At 42.9% G+C, this 1794-nt stretch overlaps 1 protein-coding gene across 1 annotated transcript; it reads right to left on the reverse strand.

The window, feature by feature from the left end:
* Window positions 1–548: 548 nt before the first annotated feature.
* Or10q1 (olfactory receptor family 10 subfamily Q member 1) lies at window positions 549–1541 on the reverse strand. The gene has a single exon (XM_048429856.1). The coding sequence runs from the start codon at window positions 1539–1541 to the stop codon at window positions 549–551; it is 993 nt and encodes a 330-aa protein (XP_048285813.1).
* Between the last annotated feature and the right edge of the window lie 253 nt (window positions 1542–1794).

Here is a 1794-nt window from a genome sequence, read left to right on the forward strand (position 1 = left end):
TACTAGCCAGTGGAAGCTAATTCCTGCTTCCCTACCTGCAGAAGAAAATGAACTCACCACTGGAAATATCTGACATTAAGTAAACCCATAAATTAAATGAGCAATTTCTAACTCTATCTTCACATTAAACACAGAAAAATATTTATTTTGGAAAACATCCACCCTTTAAAAAATGTAAGTAACTCTCTTTTATAGAATGAGCATCTCTTCCTCCTAAGAAGACTGCACATAAACATACAATAGCCTTTGTTAAAATGCAGCAAATATGTGAGGCTCCCAACAAAGCAGTTGATAGAGTATGAGCAGAGAATCATAAAAACAGTGATAGAGAGCAGTGCTTTCCATACTGGAAGCTGTATTCACATTTTAAAATATTCTATGAGTTCAAAAAATTGAGGCAGGCTCTCCTGGGCAATAAAAGGTTAAAAGATATACCAATGTGATTCTAACGACAATAAATAATATAATTGTCCTTTTTAGTTGAATGATTTAACTGACAGTCACCCACCACCAAGTACTCTGTTATCTTTTGATGATTTTAACTCTACTCAGACTGCTTTATTGAAAATGAAGTTCCTTAGGGCACCTTTGACATCTTTATTTCGAAGGGTGTAAATCAGAGGGTTGAGTAATGGGGTAACAAAGGTGTAGACCAGGGCGATTTGGCGGTCCTCATCCTCTGAGGTACTGGAGCGAGGCCTCAGGTACACCAGGCTACAACACCCATACTGTAGCAAGACCACAGTGAGGTGGGAGGAACAGGTGGAAAAGGCCCGTTGGCGGCCTTCTGCAGAGCGCATGTGCAGAATGGTGGAAGCAATGAACACATAGGAGATGCAAATCAACAGGAATGGAACTGTAAGCACCAGGATGCCCACAACATAGAGGACTGCCTGGTGCACATGGATGTCAGCACAGGCCAGCCGCAGGACTGGAGGCACATCGCAGAGGAAATGGTTGATTTCCCTGTGATGTCCACAGAAAGGCAAGGTGAAAATTAAGGCAGTGAGTTGCAGGGAAAGAAAGAGTGCCAGGCCCAAGGAACCCAGCACCATTTGGATGCACAGATGCCGCGTCATGATAAGGCTGTAGTGCAGAGGATGACAGATGGCCACATAGCGATCATAGGCCATGACTGCCAATAGAAAGCAGTCAGTGCTTCCTAGAGTTACAAAGAAGAACATTTGTGTTCCACAACTAGCTAATGATATGGACTTCTGGGCCCCAAAGATGTTCGAAAGCATCAAGGGCACCACATCTGTGGTGTAGCAGATTTCCAGGAGAGACAGGCTGCCCAGGAAGAAATACATGGGTGTATGCAGGGAACTGTGCGTGCACACCACCCAGATGATGGCAGTGTTGCCACAGAGGATCATTAGATAGAGCAGGAGGAAAAGGGTGAAGAGCAAAGCCTGAAATTCATGGACATGGGTGAACACACGGAAAACAAACTCAGGGGACCCAGATTGGTTGAGTACAGGTTTCCTGGCCAGTATGTCTTCTGGAAAAAAGGTGGGTGAGGTGGGGTGGGGATCTCTCATTTACTGGGTTGTTTCGAGACTGAGGAAAAGCAAGGACAGAGTTTTGCCTCCTGGTTTACTTCTTAAGGTTGAGTTTCAATTCCAATTTTCGGAGATGAATTCACAGTAAAAACTCTGACATATTTTTCCTTAGAAATCTTCATTAGTAATGGAGATGCTTATCTATGGGAAAATTCCAGATAAAATGGATATATTTGTCAGCTCCATTACATTTATCAATTTGTTTTAGCATTTTAATTTAACGGAGAAATGC

Source organism: Myodes glareolus, chromosome 7 (genome assembly GCF_982192425.1).
Source record: "Myodes glareolus chromosome 7, mMyoGla1.1, whole genome shotgun sequence".
Taxonomy (NCBI): domain Eukaryota; kingdom Metazoa; phylum Chordata; class Mammalia; order Rodentia; family Cricetidae; genus Myodes; species Myodes glareolus.